General features: G+C 49.1%; 1 protein-coding gene across 1 annotated transcript in view; it reads right to left on the bottom strand.

The window, feature by feature from the left end:
* The window catches only part of PAPPA2 (pappalysin 2), a 91941-nt gene that overhangs the window by 19565 nt on the left and 50929 nt on the right, over positions 1-21447 (bottom strand). The window contains exons 16-20 of the mRNA XM_031064144.1: positions 12926-13097; positions 10552-10726; positions 8010-8223; positions 1597-1765; positions 741-873 (exon numbers count right to left, since the gene is read on the bottom strand). Coding sequence (XP_030920004.1) covers positions 741-873; positions 1597-1765; positions 8010-8223; positions 10552-10726; positions 12926-13097 — 863 coding nt within the window. The remainder of the gene's footprint in view (positions 1-740; positions 874-1596; positions 1766-8009; positions 8224-10551; positions 10727-12925; positions 13098-21447) is intronic.

The following is a 21447-nucleotide window of genomic DNA, read 5'->3' on the forward strand; positions in this document are numbered from 1 at the left end:
GCAAAAACCACCTTGGAAAAACAAGTGGGATCCCAGTCCTAATCCTAGCCTCGCATCAGGTCTGTCCTGAGCTTAACCTCAGTAGTCCCTGACATTAGACTGTCCTCAGCCTGGTTGGACCAGACTGGGATGACTGGTGTGTTTGCTTCAGAGTAATATGGGCTGAGCTCAAGCATCCTGCCCAGTGGGATGCTAGACTAGATGCAACAACCATGGCTGAGTGTTGCAGGTTTTCCTGAAAGCACAGAGCAACCAGGTCCTGCAGACAGAAATGGATGATGCAGTCCCTCCTCTGGTGGAAGTGCCCTGTTACACTCAGTTGTCACTGCAGCTTTTATGGCTTTTATCTAGGACTTGTCACATGAACCCTGCAAACAGCAGCAGTGGTAGCAAGTGGAGAGACCTCAGGAAAGATGGAGGGCTACAGATCAGGAAAATGTGCAAAGAGCTGGGTTTGCCCTAAAGACAATCCCTGCTGCTCCTGAAAAGAGAGATGCTTAATGCTGGAAACAGCTTTAGATTTGGTCTTGCCCAAGAGTGCAACCAGGCTGAGCACAAGGCCAAAACCTTCCTGGCTCTGTGTTTATTAACATCATGGAATAGAAAACAGGATTTTTTTTCTGTCAAGTGGGGATTGTTACAGGAAGAGTCTATCTATAGTCTATTGTGGGTATCAACTCTCTGGGACGACTGAGCCAACACAAAGTTTGGTTTTCTGTTTGGTTTTCATCTGCCCTCACCTATGCCATGCCCCTGCTCACACTTGTACTCCACGAAGTTCAGCTCTGGGGGTGGTGGGCAGGTGCCCTGCAAGCTCTCACACAGTTTGAACTCCTCTGTCCACAAGCCCTCCTTAGTGCAGACGATGGGAACCTGCAAAGCAGAGGGAGAGCAGCTGGTGTTACCCACCCTGCCTGGCCACTGCCCATCTCTGGGGAGCACCGTGCAAGGACACCCCTCCCACCAGAGAAAAGCTCCCCAAGGCAGCTGGGCTGCAGCCATCATCAGCCTATGTGCACTGACCAGAAATGCAATTGTTTCCCAGCTGCTGGATCCCACCAGAGGGAATCAGCCACCCTTCTCTTGACAAGCCCCTTTCTAAGCATCAATAAGATACCTGGGTGGAAGAGCTGGCAGGCAGCAGCCTCCATGCCCAGGGAGGCCCCTTGGTGAGCACAACTGCTGCAGCAAGCTTGACCATCATCCCAAGTGAATGCTTTCACAGCAGCTCCCAAAACCTACTGGAAACCCCCTACTTATGCTTTCTGACCCTTCTCACACAGGATAAGCAGGCTTGCTTAGGACCACTGCTTTCCAGGGAGCAGGTGAGCATCCCCCAGGCAGTGGTGCACCTTGTGCCATGTATGGGGCCCAGCAAGAACAGCCTTTGGGCTTGTGGAGGGACTGCAAGATCAACGTTTGGGCTTGTAGAGGGACTGCAAGACCAACCTTTGGGCTTGTAGAGGGACTGCTCTTTGGTGTTAAAAGGGTATTTGGCCTTGGGGATGGGTCAAACTGCTGCAGGGCCCCTCGGCACAGTTTGTAGCTGCTCTGAAACACGAGGTGTGGTCAGTGTGTGCCTCCCCCCAGACTCACCTGCTGTCCCTGCTGCTCACAGCTGAGCACACACTGGCTGTCCAGCTCGAAGCCCTGCGTGCAGTTGTACATGCCCTCGAAGACGGGGGGCGGGGGCTGGCAGACCACGGGCACACAGTGTCCCTCCTCCCACTGCCCACTCTCCAGGCACTGCACCTTCAGGAACTTCCTGGGGAAACACAGACACCAGGCTGGCCTGCAGAACCCCAAACACTGCACCTAGGCTGCTCCAGGCATCCCACAGATGTCAGGAGCAGACTGAAGACATCTCTCCCAGAGCGGAGTCATGCCCACCCTGTGCAGGACTTTCCCATACGATACAATCCCTCACCATGGCCATGTCTTCCAGAGGGACACCCCATGCTTAACCTCATCCCTGTGGAGATTGCACTAATCTAGGATGCATTTGCCACCCCACTGCCCCTCACTTCTTGTGGTGCCCCTAAACCATTGCTCCCACAGTCCCTGCAGGTCCTGCTCTGCTTTGTCCCCCAGCCAGTAGCTGCATACTTTGCTGGATGGAGTTTGCCTCCACCAGTAAATCCTCTGGCCTGTGCCCAGCTGCTCCTGAGGCTCCTCTTTGTACTCCAGCCAGATCTGTCAATCCTGCTCTGGCCAAGGGGCTGCAGCAGGCCAGTACCACCCTATGCTGCTAAAACAGCCCAGACACAAGCTACTTGCCAAGAAAAGAAAGAAAGAAAAAGTCCAAGAGCAGAGCCCACCCACTTTTCACTGTCCCTGGCATTGATAGAGACACCACATCTTTTACACAGAGGCATCAGGCTGGCCAAGGACTGCTCCCTCAGCAGAGGACATGTCACTGCCCTGATGGGCTTTACCTGAGCCAAAGCTGATTGCTCCATCCTTAAGGAGGCTTTTCCCCCCACTCCTGTCCTCCTTTACTAGACAGCCCACTCCAGCTGCCTGCCCCTGCCCTCTCCCTCCACGGGTGCCAGCAGGCAGGGCTCCAGGCCACGTTAGGGAGTTTATGGCCTGCCACAGGTATGTGGAGGGGGCCGCCAGGGGTTAGAGAAACCCCTGGGGGAAGGCATTAAATTGCCCCTTGTTCTGAATGAGAGGCAGCAGACAGAGTGCGGGGCCACCCATGTGCCCCTTAACAGCTGGTGAAGGGTCATGACATTGTGTGGGGCCACCCAACTGTGCCTCCACACATGGTACAGGGTCACACAGCCTGGAGGAGCAAGGGGGACCTCATTTGTACCTTGCTGCCAGACCAGGGGTGTTCCCTGTCAGATTTCTGCTGGGAACTCCTGGATGAGACATTTTAGAGGCTTTTGCAGCATTCTCATATTTTAAAATATTTGTAGCTCTTGGAGAATCCCCTTCTCCCTTCAGAAATCAGGGATCTGTTTTTTCTCAAGACTGTATAAAGAACAGTGGGTTCCTCCCAAGGTGAATGCAGGCTCCAGCAGGCAAGGTAGGGAATGGGATGCAGCAAGTCCACTGGCACAGAGCTCGGCACAAATCTTCCCTGCAGCCCACCTGGGAAGTGAGGATGGCTGTGGTGTGAGCACCTGAGCAGTGAGGGGTGCTGCAATATCACTCCTACAGCAGCAGCCTTGAATTAACTAAGGGAACTGCAGCTATGAAGTATTTTGGAAAGCTGATGAGGTAGAGGGATTGGATTCCATTGTAGGCATCTGTGGTTTCAGTCCATTCCTCATTTAACTTCCTTGTCTGCCTTCCCTTTGCATGAGGATGATAGTCGCTGCCTTGCAAAGATGTCCCCGTCAGACTTTGCCCTCTCTCAAATCTGACTGAATGCTTTGCCCTGCCCAACTTTAAAGGTAAGCAAAGGCACATGCCAAGAGGTACTAATCCATGTTGGATGTCCAGCTCCACAAGCAGCATTTTCCCCTTCTTGAACTTCCTGGCTCACAGGGTGTGATCCAGCTGCAGGACTTGGAAGGGGTAAAGCACTGGGGGTTATGGAGGTAGAAACACACTGCTGGTGTGAAGTCACTGCAACAGCAATCCTTCAGGCACTGAGCAAACTCCTTTACAGACCAGGAGCATGCCAGCCACACATGGCTTTTCACTGGCCACTGCCCCTCCCTGTTGCTCTCCAGGTCATGGCAGGGGCCCTGTGCCCAGGGAGGCCTGGGGAGATGGGTCAGGCCTGAGGAGGACACGCTGTGGCAGCTGCAGTTTGCTCAGGTGCAGGCTGTGGTTTGCAGCCCCATCATGCTCACAGGGGCTCCTCGTTTTGATGTGGTGCTGGAGTGAGCCCAGTCACAGCCAGGCCATGTATGGCCTCTCACAGCTCTCCGCAAACCTGCACACCCCCCCAGACCACCTTGCCAAACCCATCCATGCAGGGACTTCAAACACAGCCCAGGCTGACCCCAGGGTAGAGGGTGGGCTGTGGACCACTCCAACATATGTGAAACAACCAGTTCATGTGGAAGCATGAACTGAAGGGAAAGGAGAGGCTTTTAAAAAAAAGTTTATACATAAATGCACACAACTTCACAGGAGCTTGAAATTTCTGGACCTCCTCCCATCCTGCAACTTCTTCTGATCTGGGTTAGTGGCACTTCTTGAGGATTAACAAGGAAGCCAGGAAAATCAGAGTCAGCTCTCCAACCAAGCAAGCCTAATGGACAGAGAAGGCAAGGGAGATGTTTAAGGCCAGCAAGGGCTGTATCTGAGGTGAAGGCACAAGCACATGCCTGGCTCCAGGAGCTGAACATGCAGGGATCCAGCCATCTTCTGAGGCAGCCAGCTTGGGGGGAATGGGTTTGCTGTGCAGGAATGGTGATAAATGAGCCTAAAGCCTCATCTCCTATGGCAGGAGATTGATAGCTTCAAAAAGAATAGGGGGAAAGGAGAGAGATTTGTCAGTAAATTGAAAGAAAGCTGCACCAGTGTGTAGGACCCTCCACTGCTGTGCTCCCTCCAAAAAGCCTAGACAACCTGGGCTGTAAATACTCAAAAATCTTAGAGGTGGAAGTGACAGGAACCTGACTGACAGCCTGGATTTTCTTTACCTGGCTGCTTGGCTCCCACAGCTGTGTTTGCCCTTTATCTGGAAAGGGGCAGATACAGGCAGAGGCAGTGAGTGCCTTTGTGCCCACCACACATGTGCCTGGTGCTCCTGGATTAGGCTCTCCTGCTTGCCCTGCTGTGAAATTTGTTTTGTTTCCAGTCCCCAGTCTGCTAACTCCTTCCAGTCCCCATTTTCTCATCCACATTCTCCCACCTCCTCTCCTTCTTCCATGGTCTCTGCTGTTTTCAAACAGGGAGAGAAGGAAGAGGGGCTGACATCTCCATAGAAGCTGACTGAGGACTGTGCTGGGCTCCCTTGATCTCTGGTCAAAATGCAGGCTAAGACTCTCAAATGTGCCTGAAAATACCAAAGTGGTTCTTTGCTTCATTCCCTGAAGCTAGCAGAAGGAGCTCAACCCCTCAAAAAGGCAGCTTTGAGATCCCCAAATCTCTTCTCTCCAAGGAATCATCCCACATCTGGCAAGTGAAACAAGTCCTCTGAAGGGTCTGACTTTTTAGATCCCCACACTGAGTGTGTCCTCTCAGCATCAGAGTGCTCCTCTAAAGGAGCACAATCACACAACCATGGAATTGTTTTGGGTTGGAAGGGACCTTAAAGATCACCTTGTCCCAACCCTCCTGGCATGGACAGGGACACCTTCTACTAGACCAAGTTTCTTCAAACCCCATGCAACTTGTCTATTCCTGTCAGAGATCTGCTCCAGATGGCACATCATGCTGGAAGCAACAGCAAGGAGCACTGTGGGGGTGATGCCCTTTCCCCCAAAGTATCTGACCCCTGGCTTTCAGGCCAGCACTTTTCCATGCCACAGCTCTGGGTGATGCCGAACATTTCTCCTTGACAGCTCATATCTTTGTGTGATCCAGGTGTTGGGCTGGTACTGCCATGGCACAGGTTCTGCCTAAATCCAGAAAGCTCCCATCACAAAGCACAAATGCATGTGTTAAGTTCCCCTTGGTACCTTTATTTGGAATTAGAAGTGAAGTAGCCTGGCAGCTGGGAGCCTCTCCAGGCTGATAACAGATCTCCTTTAGGAAGAGGCAAAGAAGCTTTACCCTTCATGTCAGCACTGTCAGTCAGATGAACCTGCCAGCAGGAAGGCAGCAACTTTCTGGCAGGATCGTGATTACACAATCAGTATTTCCTCAAGGATCCCTTGTTGACAAGCAGTGATCTCCCAAGGGCCTTTCCTCACCCAGGTTAACAGACAAAAGCATCTCTGGGACAAGTGATTTCTTCATCCCCTTTCTCTTCCACTTAAACTATGGGAAATTAATTTCAACTTTGTCCTTGGCCCCTTCTAAGCATCCTTACTGCTCCTGCAGTAAAATTAAAATAAAAAATAGAAGTGATACAATTGCATGAACATCTGTGTCCAAGATTATCTTCACTTGCATGGAGACAGCTGGATCCCAACCATGGTTCAGGCCTGCATAAGGTGGGCAACTCCACATGAGGAGCAAATCTAGAGCTAGAAGAATAATTCAAAGGAAGCCTGACTGTATTTCCAAGGGTGAGCTAGTTAGTGGCATGAGGAATCTTCAGTGTCAGCCACAGATTATGTTTGACTTTTGTCCAACATGTAGTACACATAGAGAGTCTGGCTTCTTTATGAACCTCCACACCTGCATGGCACTAAATCCTTTAGCAAGGCTTGTGCTTGCTGGGTTGGTGGACAACAGGGAGACAATAGATAAAGAACTCCGTTTTCTGAACCCAGAGACACAGCAGAAGACCCTAAAAACCTGAAGTCCAAATCAACAGTTCAGATCCTACTTTCACACCAGTACATCAGCAACCTTCACCTCACCAGAGCTGGTTGCTTCCAGAATGCCCCAGCACCTCCCTTTCTCCAAAATTGGCATGATCAAAAGAGATCAACCTCTCACTCTGGCAGCTCCCACCCTCTCCTTGCCAGGGCTGAGATACCAGAAAGATTTCCAGCAGTCCAGGAACTGACCTAAGGGCTAAGAGCTGCTACACCACACCAAGGGGTTTGTACTCATGCTAAGAGTGACCAAGAGCTCCTGATGAGACAGTACAATGACATTTACAAGCCCAAGGAAAGGTTTCTGCTTGGGCTGGGCCACTCACCTAGGAGTTAATCTCCATGATAGGAAAGCAATACTTTTTCTGGTTTTGTTCATGTGGTTTTTGCATTCCACCATCAGAGATATCTGATGAAATAGCAGCAGTGACAATGCAAAGGGGAAAATGCGATGTCAACATGCATTGCTATGAAAACGTAAACCGCTCCACATGATTTTCCTTGACTTGTCTCACAGGCTGCTCAGACCCATATGGAAGTTACTCACACATCAGAGGAGCCTCAAGATCTCCCAGGGGTCATCACTGTCACCAGCAGTTGCTGCAACAGGACAGAGGGGGCCTCCCTCACTTTGCAAGCTGAGTGGATCTGTTTGAATGCCCAGTGCCTGAAGCGCCACAGGCACAAAAGCTGCTCTAGAGTTTGCAAAGCAGTCCATGTGATTGCTGCCATAATAATCATTTGCTCAGTTCCCTTTGGCCCAAGAAATGCTCCTAACACTGTGAAAAGCTGTTTACAGAAACCACTTCCTTCATTACTAGGCAAGAAATTTGGCAACTGCTTCCCACTGCACAACAACTCTACCCCAGAGCAAAGAAGAGATGAAGTCTGCATCCAATTAAAACTGGAAGGGGGCATTAAACAATTAACACATAATTACCTGATCTGGGCTAGAATCAAGACTCTGGGGAGGACCTAGCCAGTGCCAGGGAATCTTTAGTGACCAAACCCAATGGGGACTTTGGCTGGAGGAGTCACACACAAAGCTCTGCTTTATCCCCCAGCATCGTGATATTGGCTGAGAGCAGGGCTAGCGAACCACCAGGAATTTTTCCCTGAAGCATCAGGAAAAATCTTCTCCCATTGAAATGCCACTGCTAGAGATATTAAATTTAGCCAAGAGGCACAGCGGGTGAGATGTTAACCCTGACAGAAGGCAGCCATTCATTCTTGCAGTGCCTCTGTTCCATGTTTTATCACTTTTAGGAAAGACAGAAGCTCCAGGAATCTGCCAACATCTTGTAAATGTCTAATTACCTGGGATTCCACAAACAATTTGCTGCTTAACTTTCACAGAGTGACAAATATGTTAAGGTGCACAAGAAGATCTGCTTGTTTCAGGTTAAAGTACTTGACACACCCATGTGTGCAACAGCACCTTGTTCCCACCTAGACCAGGGAATGCCTCTTGTATTTTAGGAAATCTGTGTGATCAGAGCAAGCTGCTCTGCCTTCTAACACCTATTCGAGACTGCCGTTGTCCGGTCACCTCTGCTCCTTGCACACACTGGGAGGAGGAAAGAAATGGTGATAACAGACCTGCCACAGACTTACTTCTTAGGCTTGTCTGCTGTGCTCTCGGCCACATGGTAGCCGGGCTTGCACTTGTAGCGGCAGACTGAGCCCACGTCGTGGCTGCCCTGCAGGCACCGCGGCACCAGGAGCTTGGCGTTGGCCACGGCGGGAGGCGCCTCGCACTCCAGCTTGCAGAAGGCTTCGGGCAGGGACCAGAGACCATCCTCCAGGCAGGTGAGCCACTGGTTTGTTCCTGACCCCAAAAGAGAAGCAGAGTGTGTGTGGGGTTACATTTCAGCCAGGAATGGAGAACTGCTGAGGGGAGCTCAGAGCGACCAGCAGAAGTCCTCTTGTTAAGTGTACATTGATACCCAAAGGGGCAACAAACACAAAGACCATGGACTCCATCGCCTGCTTGGTCAGGCTGTAGCAGAAAATACTTGAATGCAGACAAAAGTATGGCAGGGTCAACTTCTAGAGGCTGGAGAAAGGATCTTGGTTCTGCAAATCTCCCCAGATCTTTCCCTTAAAATTGCCTTCTTTTGTGGTGCCTCAGGACAGCCATGGGTCTTAGTGTAGGACAGCTCTGTCCTGTTTAGTTCAGCCCACCTTCATCCTCCCCAAGGGCTTTTTGCAGCTTTTCCTCAGTCATGCTGATCAAGCTCTCATACCCTACTACAGATGCAGTGTAAGATCATAGAATCATGGAATGGTTTGGGCTGGAAAGGACCTTTAAAGCACATCTAGTCCAACCTCCTTCTGCCATGGACAGGGGCATCTTCCACCAGGTCAGGTAGCTCAGAGTCCTGCCCAACCTGCCTTTCAATGTTTCCAGGGATGGGGAATCCATCACCTCTCTGGGCAACCTGAGAGTCAGGAGGATGGAAAATGCCACAAGGACAGATGTGGGAGGCTTCACTGGTGTGACTGGGAATTCAAAGCACCCATCATTAGAGGTTTGGGTTGAGGATTACAGCCCAGCTCTTTGTTGTCCCTGATAGCCACAGCTAAATGGGGGGCCAAAACTGCACAGCTCTGGATGCCTGCAGGGAGTGCCCAGGGACTACCTCACCTACATGGTGTGAATGATGGATTGCATGATGGATAGCTCATTGGGAACTGATGAGCAAGGAAAAAAGCTGGATTGGAGTGAATGGGACTATTCCTAGTGAGAGGTTTGGATCAGCATGTTTGTGGTGCAGCCAGGCTGCTCTACAGTTCCTTCAAACATCCCTTTCTTTTTACAGAAACACTTCTGGGCCAGAGACAAGATCACATCTCTACTCAGCGCCTGTGTTCCTGATGGGTCAAGGCTGCCAGGGGTCATCTCCCACCTCCAAGAGCCACACAGCCACATCATCCTTTCCTTGCCTACTCTTAGCATTTGTTAGCTTGCTTGTAAGGATGCAAGTCTCTGGGGGGAGCAGGCATAGAGCATGTCCCTGCCTCAGTGGCTCAGCTGTGTCAGCTGCACTCCAAGAGTTAACCCCCATGGCTTGGCAGCCTTGGCTGAGCACCTCCAGCCATCATGCTGGAAGTCACCCAGGGGCCCATGGAGGCGACCCCTTCCCACGGAGGGAGCCCATGGCAAACTCCCAGGGACTGCAGCAGGACCAAGAGGCAGCTGTGAGTGCAAGATCAGATTAAAGCTCTGCCTCAGCTGACCAACCCAAGGCAATGGGCATCAGTTCATGCAGGATTTGTGTTGCTGACATTTGCATGCTACCCATTGATCACCCCACTCTGGGGATCTGCCACCATCCTCCCTGTCATGAAATGGGACCTTAATTCTCTGCAGTTTTTGATCCTTAGATTTAAAGTTTTTCCTTTTACAATAAGTAAACAATTCTCATACATTTCAGCTATAAATGTCTCCATAAAGTAGGGCACCCATTAAAATGATTTGTTGTATGTGATTTTTTCAGAGCAAAGGCACTGGTGGAAACTCACAAAGTCCCAATGCTTGAAGCTGTCAAGGCAATTACCCCTGAAATCCCATCCAGCTCAGCCCTTGCATTGACAGAACAGTAGCTCTCTTTCTCTGACTTGGCTTAAAAAATTCCTGTGGCTACTGATGGAGTCGTCAGAATGAAAGCCAGGCCATGGTGTGTCTGGGTGGTGGACATCTCCCAGACTGCTCTACAGCTGTGGGCATCAGTCTCTATGGCTTTATACAGCCCCAGCGCCCTGAACCACAGGCTTCCCCACAGCCACCAGGCACAGAGCCACTGCTGGCTCTCTGAAGTCCTCTCTGTCTGCCTGCATGTTTCTTGTCTCCATCACTGTAATACTGGAGGCTGGACCAGTTATCAGGAGAGGACATCACTACACCCTGAGGTGGATGGATCAGGGCTGCCTGCCAGGGGATGGGAGTCAGAGGGAATTATCCTCACACTAGGATGTCTCTGTTCCAGGGCGAGGGATACCCATCATTTCAGGAAGTATCTCAAGAACTCATCCAGCTGGCAAATCCAGGATAAGTGAGAAATTCCAAGAAATTCTCTATTTGAACTGCTTGGGACAGGCATGGAAATGTGGCATCACAAAGGGTGGTGAAATGTCTTGACACTCCAGACCATACCTTGAAGCTTGGCTGGGGGGATGCAGGAGAAGGAGCATCTCTGCAGGTAGGTGGTTCCCAGAGGGCAGGAGAACTCGGCATAGTACACGAGGGACTGGTCAGGGACATGGCAGTCAACAGGGTCACAAGTCACAGATCTGTCCCACTGTCCCCAGCTGCACGTCAGCACCACCTCCTGTTGCAGAGAAAGCAAAGCTCCATCAGACTCCTGAGGAGAGCTCTGATCTATGGCTGTGCCACCACAGCAGAAAGGCCCAAACAGGGTTCAGGATGAGGAGAGCGCTCCAACATTTTTCCTCCCCCACTGTGCCCTTTCTCCCCACTCTGGACAGTGAATCACAAAGCCCTGACCAGTTCATAGGGAGATGTGTGGGGTGTGAGAGCAGGAAATGTGCCTGGGGGTAACACTGTGCATGCTACATTGTCTGGGTGGTACCAGTCCCCATTAGGGGAAAAAAAGAAAGTCCCCTCAATATTCACTGAAACCTCTTGAGCTAAGCTATTTCCAGCTGGATGTGCTGCAATTTCCTCCCCTAAAAGATCAAGTCTTACTTCAACTACTGTAGTCAGAGAGCTCTTCTGTTGATTGTTTTTCCCTAAATGTACCAATTCCCTCATGCCTCAGCCCACAGACCCCACTGAAATCATATAACCTCATTTACAAATCCTAATTGTACAGCCCTTCTTACTCAGAACTGCCCAAGATCAAAAATCACCATGGTCACACCACTAAATATGGTCAACACCTGCTACAGACTTCATCAAAATTGAATGGTGAATGATAGTTTGCTATGAGCAACCTGGCTTAGTGGAAGGTGTTCCTAGCCACAACAGAGGGGTTGGACTAAGTGATCTTTTAAAGGTCCCTTCCAACCCCAATTGTTCTCTGATTTCCATTCCCAAACTGCTAACCCCAGCCCAGCAGCCCTCAGCCAGGGGCTGCAGACCAATGTTCCTGATGTCCCTTCATGGCTGGTACAGTCACACTGCTGGTGCAGCTGCACACATGACCTATCCTCTCAACCAGCAGGTTTTGGTTGAACCTGGCTGTGGTGGCTCTGAAGGAGATCACTAAATTTGAGTCTGGCACTCTCAAGTGTGCAGTAGGATCCTAGCGTAGCTGAACGAGCTGGAGAGCAGCTCAGGAGAAGAGCTGTGTGCATTTTCCTAAATAGGGTCACAATCCAGACACCACTGTAATGCCACTGGAGGGCTCAGGGCAAGGCCCTTGCAAGCTGCCCTCTGCTGTGACAGCCACTTGGTAGAACTCTGTTCAGAAGTTTCCCATCTCACTGCCAGACACAGGAAAGCTGTCACCCCAGGCAGATTCATTTTGTGCGGTTTCGTTTCGGAGAATGGGAACATTTTGTTTTCCCTGGGCAGGCCCAGTGGGCATGTAATTAACAACCTCCCAGTGGTGAGCAGTGCATCTCCAGCTGCCCTACTGCACTTCCCAGTGTCCACCTCTCCTCTGGCCAACACTGCAGCACGGGGAACCTGCCTGCCAGGTGTCACGAGCAGATCTCCAAGGAGAGGAAATGTCGCCCTTCTGACACAGCCCAACTCACTTTTGTCTGTCTGCCCCAAGCAAGTTCACACCCTTGCTCAGTCTGGCATGCAGACCAGCTCAGCCCCAGAGGCTCCTGTTCTCCGCTCCAGAAACAGCCCAAGGACAGGACAGGACAGGACACTGTGTGCCTACCCGCCTGCCAAGGTGACTGCCTGGACCAAGGCAGTTCAGCTCCCAAGGACACATCATCCCAGGTCTCCTCAGTCAATAGCTAAGAGCTGTGCTGGCTCCTGGCTTTCATGAGGTAACCCCCAACCCTCTGGAAAGTGGGACAAACTCTTTCACGGTGACCCCTGTGCCATTATTGCAACACGACACAAAGGAAGAAAAGCTCTCCATGCTCTCAGCTGCCTCTAAATATAGTTGCTCTGCAATGACTTCATTTTTTCCTGAGCCACTAACTTCAGCTTTAAGAGAGAAAACATTCCAGGGATGTTTAACCCTCCAAGCAATGCCCATCTGGAGAGCAGAAATATCCACCTCTCTTTCTGTTGGAGTGCATCACCTTGACTTGGGACATGCCCTGCAGCACCTTTCAGCCTGGCAGAGCTGTGCTCTGCAGACAACACTGGACTGGGAGAACAAGCACTGCAGTAAGGGACAGAGGGATCTCCAAGCAGAAACACCAGCCACAAGCACAGGGGTCCAGCACTGGAGTGTCATTGAGCTGGCATGTGTTGGAAAAGCAGCAAAAAGGTTGAGGCTGGAGGAACGAAGTGGTCTGTGCTCTCTCCAACCACCTCAGGGTGGTTAAATCTTTTTTATCTAGGTCTTGGTCCCATGGGCCATCCTGAGGCCACTCACCTGCGTGGAGCCCAGCCTCTTCCCACCATTGGAGTGGAGGACAAAGCCCTTTTCACAGGAGACAGCACATGCCATGTGCCCTGGGCCATCCGAGCTGCAGTTGAGGGTGGCAGCGTGAGCAAGCAGCGGCTGCGTGCAGGTTCCTGATCCCACACAGGCACCGTGGGCACAGCTGTGGAGGAGAACAGAGAGGGGATCAACCAGGGCTAGTTCAGCAAGGAAGGGCTCTCTCCAGGTGGCACTTGTGTGGAGTGAATGCTCAGCAGGTCACAGATGCCTAGAGATGCACACCTACCCTTCATAGCTTCTCCCAGGCTTGAAGTCCCCTGACAATGACGCCAGAGACTTCATCCCAATCCCAGCCCACACCTTCCCACCAACCACCACCATGCTCTTTCAAGCTGATGAAAGGAGGCACAGCTCAACAATACTCCTAACAATATTCCAAAATTTGTGCTGCCTGCACACAGGCACAGAGTGTGCACGTAGCCCAGCACCAAAGGGGAGCTCACTGCAGGTAGACCAAGAGAACAAAAGGAGGGAGGTGACAAGGAGAGGGGAGGCAGACGGAATACCTTCGCATACCTTTAGAATCAGCTATGTCAAACTCTGTATAGGACACTGGAGAATCCACTGATGATGATTCTCCAGCTGCAATGAAAGCTAAGAGGAAACCTCTGCAAATATTAAGGAATCATCCATGAGATGTTCTTCAGATCCTGTGCAGCCCCCCTTCACATCCATACAGCTAACACCACAGCCTGTGGTGGAAGGGGGAAGCTGGATATACAACTGGCTCCCCAGCCCCACTCCTGTCACCCTCCCTCTCTGCTCTGATGGTCCTCAGCACCTCTGCTCTTCCCACAGGCCAGCACAGCACCCCAAACCTGTGCACGCTGATGCCAGGCTCTTTGGGATCAACACCATCTCAGCACACACCACCTGTCCAGCTCTACAGCCTCAGCTGTGGCCACCAAGGTGAGCTGTAGCTAAAGGGAGGAATAACCTTCCCCTCAGCACCAATGCAAGTTACAGGAGGTGCCAGGAAAGTTTGAAATGCATCACCCATTCCTTGGTTTGCAATCACCCACACTTCCTCCTCCCTTCAGCAGCTTCCCACTGAGGACTATTTAAGCATCACAATTCCATCATGAGAACCAGTGTGGGTCAAGGGGTTGTGATCTCCATCAATGAAATGCAGCCCATTGATTAATTATACCTGGGATGGAATTAGGAAAAGACATAGGTCAGCACAACAGCTCCCATGCCCTGGTTATCCATCAGTCTGGCTTTATCTGTTACCAAGTGATATAGGTGCAGCACCTGATCTCAGCCAGGGACAGAGGTGCTGCACTCCAGGCCGTAACTGGGGAGAGAAGGGAGGGAGCTGTACCTGAATGCCTCGCTCTCCTCTGCTCCCTGCTTGGCACAGGGCTGCTGCTGTTTTCAGGCACTGCCTTTCTCCCAGCGAGGCAGAGGCCTCTGCCTCCAGCCTTTACTCAACATTTCCAGCCAAGGATGCACAGAGCTAGAAATACCACAAAAGACATGCACACAAAAAACAAAAAAACAACAAACCCCAAAAAAGCCCAGATCGGTGCCGACGCAGACGTTAAGGGAACGCAATGTGCTGTTGACTCTGGACAAGTCCACCGAGCCAAAGGTATGGTGGAAACCTGCAGGCCGCAGCCCTGAAAGAGCCGGTGGGCACAGGAGGGGACCACAAAGGAGAACAAGAAGAAAGGGGCTGTTTTTTCAATGCAGACCTGTTTATGAAGTGAGAAATGGTTTCAGGGCAGCTGCTGCAAATTCTTTCACTAGCTTATATTTCCATTTGCTTCCTTTTTAAAGAATTTGTTTTATGAGTGCAGCATTTGTCAGGTCATTAGCTTCTGAGGGCATCTGTTACCAATTGTAGCCCTCTCCCCTCCCCTCCCGCAGTCACCTTCTCTGGGCAGTTGCTCTGCTCCCTGCCTGTGCCCCTGGCTCATACTTGCTCCCGTCCCCAGTGATGGAACCACTGTCCTAAACTTCCTTGCGTGTTTGCCTCTGGACACCCATGTCCCTCTTTCCAGCCTTGCCTCTCCATTCCATCTCCTTCCTCACCAGTCATGGGTACAACATGGAGATGCACCTTTCCACTAGAACAGGTTGCTCCAAGTCCCCTCCAAACTGGCCTGGAACACTTCAAGGAACGGGGCAGCCACAGCTTCTCTGGGCAGGCAGTGCCAGGCCCTCCCCACCCTCACAGCTGATGGTCAGGGCGTTCAGTTCTGGAGCATGTGCCCATCACAGCGCTGGTGATGTGCCAGGGTGTGCCCTGGCACCTTCCAGACGCATCCAGGCCAAGTGCTTGGCTGGAGCAGCTCTGCTGGTGCTGATGGAAAGACAGCACGTTGTCTGGGGCAGCCTTGGCAGCTGGGACAATGCTGTTATTAAATAAAAATTAAATGAAGCGCTAATCCTTTTGAGCGCTACCAGGGACGTTTTGGTTTTCCACCAGTTCAGAAATGCAACTAGCAATGTGGTACAAAGTAGATCAAGATATCAGCAAGTTTCTTAAGGATTATAAATACAGAATGTCATATAGGATAGTTATGCATGAGATTGATAACCACAGGTCATAACAACAAAATATTTCTATGTACATCACATATATATACACTCATGCACATGTTCTGTATGTGCACGTAGATATATTCTAGAAATAATCGAAAAGTTTGGGTTAGAAAAATTACCTTTCTCGTCGCCCTCAAGGATGACTAACTTAGCACTGTTTTCTCTGTGTTTACCAACACACCTAAACCTACAAATACCCATTAGATTTTATTTTGGAAATGATCTGAGCCCGATCAGGTCACGTTCTGAGAAGCTGTGCCCATCCTACACCTTGCTTTGAAGTCTGGTGCTGCTATTCCAGACCTGAAAAGCAGCTCACATCACTGAAAGCTGTCTGATTTTCTCAAATATGTCAATAATCTTAAAAAACTATATACCAACCCTACCAACAAACATTGCCTTGATTGCTTCCTTTATCAGCACCATCACTGCTATCCCTGCTGCACTTGGGGCCAGGACACTTCTGAGCCTGACGGTGAACAAGTGCAGGTCAAAAGAGAATAAAGCCCTGTGACCTGGCCCCATCATGATCCATATGCTATGCCAGGGCTGGGGTAAAATGATGGAATAAATCACAGCTCCCAGGCCCTGGAACACCCTAACAAAGGCTGGACAAGGAAATGGTGCAGTTAGCCCAGTTCTGATCTCAGTATGAAGGAGCTCTTTCTGCTTTTGATGATAAATGAAATTCCTGTATCACAGCTGCAAACTCCTGACTTCTGCCCATTTCTGATTCAGGCCATATAAGATGTGGGACAAGCCAATATTTTTTTACTTTTTTTCTGCCCGAGACATCAAAAAAAGAATTTCCACTTCTATCCCAGCATCTTTTGAAGCTCAAACTAATGATTTGTCAACAACATTTTTACAAAATACCAAGGTTTTTCTCCTAACTTATTTCATGTCAGCACAAGCCTGCACGATGCTCTGGGCTCACCAAGTCCCATAACTTATACATCAAAGAAAGTTTCAGGTCTGTAAATCTGTGAAATTCTGCCTAGTGATGGCCCTAAATGCTCCAGAATGGGTAAGAGCTTTGTTCTGAAATGGGAACAATTCTATAAACTAGAGCAAAACTTCTCCTTTGGGATCCTTCATCCTTCTAGAACAAAAGCAGGCAGCCACTACCAGCAACAGAGCATGAAAAGCCAGTGGTGGCAAAGCTAGTATGGTAACACTACTTTGTTGTGACAAATCCCAAATTCCGAAAAGCTGAAATTTCATGTTTTACTGCAACTACTTAATGCATCACAGAAAACACTGATGGATTTACCCACATCAAACTAAGCCAAGTCAAAAGCAGTGCAGCTGTCTGAGCATAATAAATCATCTATACATTGCTGTAGTGTCTACTCAGGCTTTCAACCCCAAGACTGCTGCTGAAACATCCCTTATCATCAAGCTCCAGCTCTTAACACCAGAAACTTGTAAGTTCTTCTCATGGTGTGAATTTCTGGGAGAGGGGGTTATAGGAGATGTTGACAGAAAAGTAAAGGCTTTGGCCAAATCTCCTGAAGTTAAAAGTTTAAAAGTCATCACTGCACATATTCTGGTGGAGTCTGGATTGTAGCACTCAACATCAGCGAGATAAAAAGGTGTTTACCCCAATGCGGTCTAGCAGGAGAGAATAGCTAGGAAATGAGAAAAGGTGTTTTGGAAATACTTGGGAATGTCTCCCTCCAGGCAAGGTGAAAGGTCTCACTTTTCCAGTAAATCTGATGGCAACCATCCTTGTGGCAGCAGGCTGCATGTACAGACCCAACGGTGGTGATGCTTCTTGATCACAATCTGCACTGAGGTTGCCATCTCAAGAAAAGGTGTTTGCTTCTCTACGCGACTCCAAAAGAAACTTGGCAAAAAGTACCATCCCTGTGAGTCATCTGCTGTCATCCGCCTCAGAGACACAGAAAAGGCACCAGCAAGACATCAAATGACCTGCTGGCCCCTCCATAGCCATAGTGGGAAAGCGAAAAAAAGAAGCAAGAGCACATCATGTATTTCCAGAGAGTTCCTCTCCATGTTTTTGTGTTGTTGTTCACTACACCAAAATAGTTGCACGGAAAATGAGGTTGAATGGGATGTCAGGTTTGGTGTAGTCACCTTCCCAACCTCAGCCAGGACAGACTGTACCCAAAAAACATCTTTATCCATATCCCATCTCCACAGGACCACGCTCCACCTCATTTTCTCATCTTGTCCAGAGGAATTAATTTCTGAGCCACATCCATCACCATGAAAGACATAAAAATAGCAGAAGGATTTCAAAAGGGAGCTGGAAGCAGAAGCCATAGCTGGGCTGCAAGACTTATTTATGCTGTAAGATTTAAGGAGGAAAAAACATTTATCATGACAGAGAGGAGATAGTGAGAGGATCTGACATTTCTGTACAGACACATAGACACAGAAAAGTTGTCTGCCTGCTGGCAGGAGGCAATCAGACCTTTCTGACAAGGATGGAGCAAAAGCAACAACTTTCATCTTGAAATCAGAGGCACCTTGTCAGCAGAGAGGGTTACTGGATATGAGAATAGCTCAGCAGGGGTGATGGTGTGCTCATCACCTCCTGCAGCTTGTGAAAGGAGATAAGAGAACCTTCTGAAGGATGCATTTAATCCAGTGCCTGTGAAAAATCCCTGTGCCTGTGTATGACATCAGGAAGGGCAGGGTAGAATGGGGAAATTGGCTGCAGCAGAAAACCAAGGGCTCTGCTGGCAAACCTGGGCTCTCCCAGTACTTGCTTCCTTCCTCACTGGACATGGGAACTCAACTGATCTGTGTTGGAACTCACTTTCCCTCAATGTATCTGTGAGGTGACACCAAGCACCCTGTTAGAAAGCTGTTCAGTTACTGTGTTGGACTCAAGATCCAATTGGTGAAAAATCTGTGCTGGGAGATATTTTTTTCCCTGGCTATTCTCAGGGAAAGGCAGAAGACATCTTGAGCATTCCTAAAAAAGCCCATGTATAGAGCACTAATCTCAAGAAGCTTATTAGCCTGCAGAGAGCTAATGGGATGGGGCAGTCCATGAAGTGGTGTCTGGCCCTCCAGGGGTTACCTGTGACACCTTCCAGCTGGACATTAATTTAAATTTTAGTTTAAATTAAAAGTAATAACATATTCTACAGCACAGTCTTGGCCACCACTGTCCATGAGCCAGTCAAGAGATGTGCCAGAGGTCAACAGGCTTTGATGCTGGAGGAGAGGCACCTCTAGAGGTCTCAAAGGCAGGGATGAGCCCATTCCCCAGGAAACGTGGTCATCAGGACCCTGGGAACCCAAATGTTTAGGCTGGAGATGCCCTGTAAAATTAAGTCCAGCCATTAATCCAGCAGTGCCAAAGCCACCACTACCCCATGTCCCCAAGTGCCATGTTTATGTGTGTTTTAAATCCCTCCAGAGACAGCGACTCAATCCACGGGGCACCCTAAGCCAGAGGCAAAGAATCAGGATTTTACAGTCCCTTCCAACCCAAACTATTCTACATTTCTGTGAAATAAGACACCAGCATGTCTACCAGGGTGCCCATAAATCTTCATGCCATTACACATGCAGCCCATAAATTGACCCTGCATAAATTGCGTGCTTGGAAGAAAGACAACAAACCAAACAAAATCTGTTTGGGAAACAGCCCTCTCTGCTGAATAAAGTTTATCAATTGAAAATGTGTAAACAACTCCCTCCTCCATCTAATTTTCTCTCCCTCACATCTATTTTCCATACTATAGGAATCCAAACCTGACGCCCCTTGATGCCTTACACCCACTTTTTCACTTTTGGGGAAGCAGAGGAGAGCTTGCACAGAGGAAATACAAACACAAAGCAGATCACCTACTGTAGCACCTTTCCTGTGAACCCACCCAGGCATTTCCCAGCATATGTGAACATAAAATCAAACACAATGAAAATAAAAGCAAGCTAAAAATACACATAACAGAGGAAATGAAAAATGTTCCCCTGTTTCAGTGCATAGCCTGCACCAAGTTAAACAGGAGGGACTGTGGCTCAGTTTAAAAATGCAAAGAAAAGGATGAAAGCCATAAGCTTTGGGTCTCCTGGGTGGAAATGTGTTAATAGTCTGATTTCTGCTTGACCTCATAAGGCTGTGATTGGGAGCAGAATGCACAGACAAACCCTGATCTGCTGGCAGAGACAGCAGAGACGGGTTCCTGGGGATGGCAGTGAGGACACTGCACTGCTTTGCTCTGCAAGTGCTCTGCCAACCTTCAGCACCTCGAGTGGGTCCAAAAGCTGACACTTTCTTCAAAACAAGTGTGTACTTTTCTAGAGGCAAACACCTGTTGCACCCTGACCTGGAGAAAGCTGCATTTCATCAGCATAAACATCATCTCTGCTTTCCCCAGCCTGCAAAGCACTGCAAGATCCTTCAAGATGAAAGATGCTACAGAAATACCAACCTGTCATATATTTATTATTTTGGCAGTGAGCATTTCTAGGCTGAAGGCAGGAAATCTCATTTCTCTGTTGCTTTTGTTACTGTCCTTTCTCAGGTTATTTTGGGAAAGCCCTCGCCCGCACGTACTGTGTACATGAGGCTGGCTGCGTGCACACGGTGAGTCCAGCTCTCTGCTGGAAGAACACAGATGCTCTGTGCTCTTTCACAGTCAAATGTCTCCCAGCCTATGAAGATTTTCTATTCCTGGATTTTTATAGGGGATTTCCCCCCACCCTGCTCACCACCAGAATCCACTTACCTTATATGAAATGAATTGTTAACCTTTAAAAATACTGCAATGCATTACTTCTGGAGATAGAATAGATTTTAAAAATATAATAAAAGGGGCATAGTTGAATGTTTCCTGACCTAACAGAGGAAGATCCTTTATTGTTAGTGTGGCTACTCAAGGCTATAAGCCTAACCTCCCCACCCTGAATATTCAAGACTTTAATTCTGAAGATCAATACTCTAAATAGAATTTTCTACTCTGAAAACTTTGGGAATCTGATTTACTTTGAGTATTTGCTAAGGGCACACACATAACCCACAATTCAGCATACTGCTGTGAACTCAAGGCTATGGTGAGCCTAGGGGAGGGCAACAAGAGGAAGAGGAGACACAAGGATCCTGCTGTGCCCCTGGAGAAGGGACACAGCTTGGTGTGCCTTGGCAATACAGGAACTGGCTTGTGCTTCAGCTATAATGCAACCTTTATGAGGAAAACATCTATTTTCCTCTCTATTTGACACTCTATGGGGATCTCCTCATCCCCAGTCAATGCTCAGCTGTGTCCAGTGAGTCTTTTCTTCCTTGCAGTCACTTCTCAGGGGAAAGGGGAAGCTCTCAAGCAACAAGAATGCAAGATTATTTTAAGGGATGAGAAAATGTAATTGAAAAACCACATCAGTTGGCCACAGTCTTAGAAGCATGTGGGTACATTGCTGTAACAGCTACCAGGAGGAAACACGCTGCATTTCAGGTGAACACTGATCTTTTAATGTAAGGTTGAGAATAATATTTATATACTGACTCACTAAGATTTATGTTTCTGTATAAATCATACATGCACTTAAAGAAAAAAAAAAAGTAAAAAGCAACTTCAGGATATTCATGGCTTCCAGAATTCTACATAAATCAACTGTACCACAACCCCACAGGCTTTAAGACAAACACATACTCTCATTTGTTATCAGGGATGTTCACCCTGATGATCCAGGCCATCAACAGAAGGAACATGACAAGAACAGTGATGGGATGACCCTAGACCTAGACAAAGCCCTTCTGTGGTGAAGAACCCCAAAGCTCAACTCAAAAATCAGTATTCTCAGTGGTGTGGTTTGAGTAACTGGCTGAACTGGAGCCCTGGATCAGCACATGTGTGTAGCTTCAGGGAGCCTGGGATCTGAAAGCAAAGCCAGACTTGGCAGATTTAAAATGCTGAGGCCTC

This window comes from Geospiza fortis, unplaced genomic scaffold, assembly GCF_000277835.1.
Source record: "Geospiza fortis unplaced genomic scaffold, GeoFor_1.0 scaffold399, whole genome shotgun sequence".
Classification (NCBI taxonomy): Eukaryota; Metazoa; Chordata; class Aves; order Passeriformes; family Thraupidae; genus Geospiza; species Geospiza fortis.